We start from the raw sequence: 1,360 nt of genomic DNA, 5'->3' as shown, positions 1-1,360 counted from the left end.
ATGCAGCTCTGTTGGAACAACGTGAGTAAGACCACAGATCTGTCTTTCAGTCTGTTGTGTTTGGTTATGTTAAAGCTGAAGGTTACAGGAAGATTATGGAAACACTGGTCGCTTTTCACATTCGTTTTCCTGCATTTCCTTAATAGTTTTTTGGGCCATGTACCCTCTGTGCGTCTAAATCACAAAACAAATGAAACTAAAAGTTATAGAGTTCAGCAACTTTAGGAACTGTTAATGTTGCCATGGCTACAAAGCAACAGGGTTAGAAATGAAAGTCTTGACTCATCCCTACAAGGTGTGAGTGTCAATAATTGAAATACCGAAGCACTGTTAAAAAAAATGTAGAAACATCTCACCATGTTGAAAAATGAGCACATTTATGTTTTTTTCTAAGTGATCAGGAATTAATATTGGTTTATTAACCATTGAGTGGGATCCATACAACAAGTTTACATAAATGCATAAAATCCAAAAATGGTATAAAAAAAATTCAGATTAATTAAAAACTTTTTAGACACAAAACAGCAATCTTCCTTAATGATTCTTGGCAAACAGTTAGTGCATACCTTAAGATTTGTGACAAACCTTAAGGTATGCACTAACTGTTTGTGTATAAGACTCCACCTCATGTTCGTCCGACTACATCAGGGGTTACCAATTAAAAATCAGCGGGGTCCAAATAAAGAAAATCAACAACCAGTAAAGGTTCAGACATTTTTAATTATAATCCGTTTCTTTAAGCAGCATTTAACACGGAAATAAAATGCAGGTGTTTCTGCATCCATGTTATACATTGACTTTTTAAATAGAAAATATAAAAAAAGAAATTTTGATTTTTAAAAAGCATTTTAAAATAGAAATTGTTTTTCAAGAAGAGATATCTCAAACCTATAGAACCTATAGCTCTGGTAAGACCTAGTTGCCAGAAAACCAAGACTGGTCAACATCTGTAAAGGGAACCCTTTGGGACTGCGAATGAAGCTCCCATTCCGTTTTTGTCTCCACTGGAGTTGTGCGTACTGATCGCCTTTTGTTCATCACGTCTGATGAAGAGAGATGGTGAGGTCAGTTTCTGTTCAGCACACAGGGCCATGAGCGATGCTTCAGGTCTTAGTTACAGTAGCAACCATTCAAAATGGCCCTTCCCAGTCAAGGGAAGGCTTCATTTATTAATCAGTAGAATATGAAAGAAATCTGTTTTAATCAAATTCTTTTTTGTTTGTTGGTTTTTTGTCAAAATACCACCAGCATTTTGTTAAAAGTATATTGTTCACACCAAATGTCACAAATTCCTTTTGATTTTTTTAAATGTGTGTCACCCTTTTCTTCACAATGCATTATTATTGAACTAAAAAACAAA

The 1,360-nt window shown here is 34.8% G+C and overlaps 1 protein-coding gene across 1 annotated transcript in view; it reads left to right on the top strand.

Annotated features, from left to right (window-relative positions):
• LOC107100113 (tyrosine-protein kinase Tec-like) overlaps window positions 1-1,360 on the top strand; it is a 41,857-nt gene that overhangs the window by 36,975 nt on the left and 3,522 nt on the right. The window contains exon 16 of the mRNA XM_015398482.1: window positions 7-21. Within this exon, the coding sequence (XP_015253968.1) occupies window positions 7-21 (15 nt within the window). The remainder of the gene's footprint in view (window positions 1-6; window positions 22-1,360) is intronic.

Source organism: Cyprinodon variegatus, unplaced genomic scaffold (assembly GCF_000732505.1).
Source record: "Cyprinodon variegatus isolate N-32 unplaced genomic scaffold, C_variegatus-1.0 Scaffold937, whole genome shotgun sequence".
NCBI lineage: Eukaryota > Metazoa > Chordata > Actinopteri > Cyprinodontiformes > Cyprinodontidae > Cyprinodon > Cyprinodon variegatus.
The sequence above is the reverse complement of the archived record's forward strand: the minus strand, read 5'-3'. Positions and strand labels throughout refer to the sequence as shown.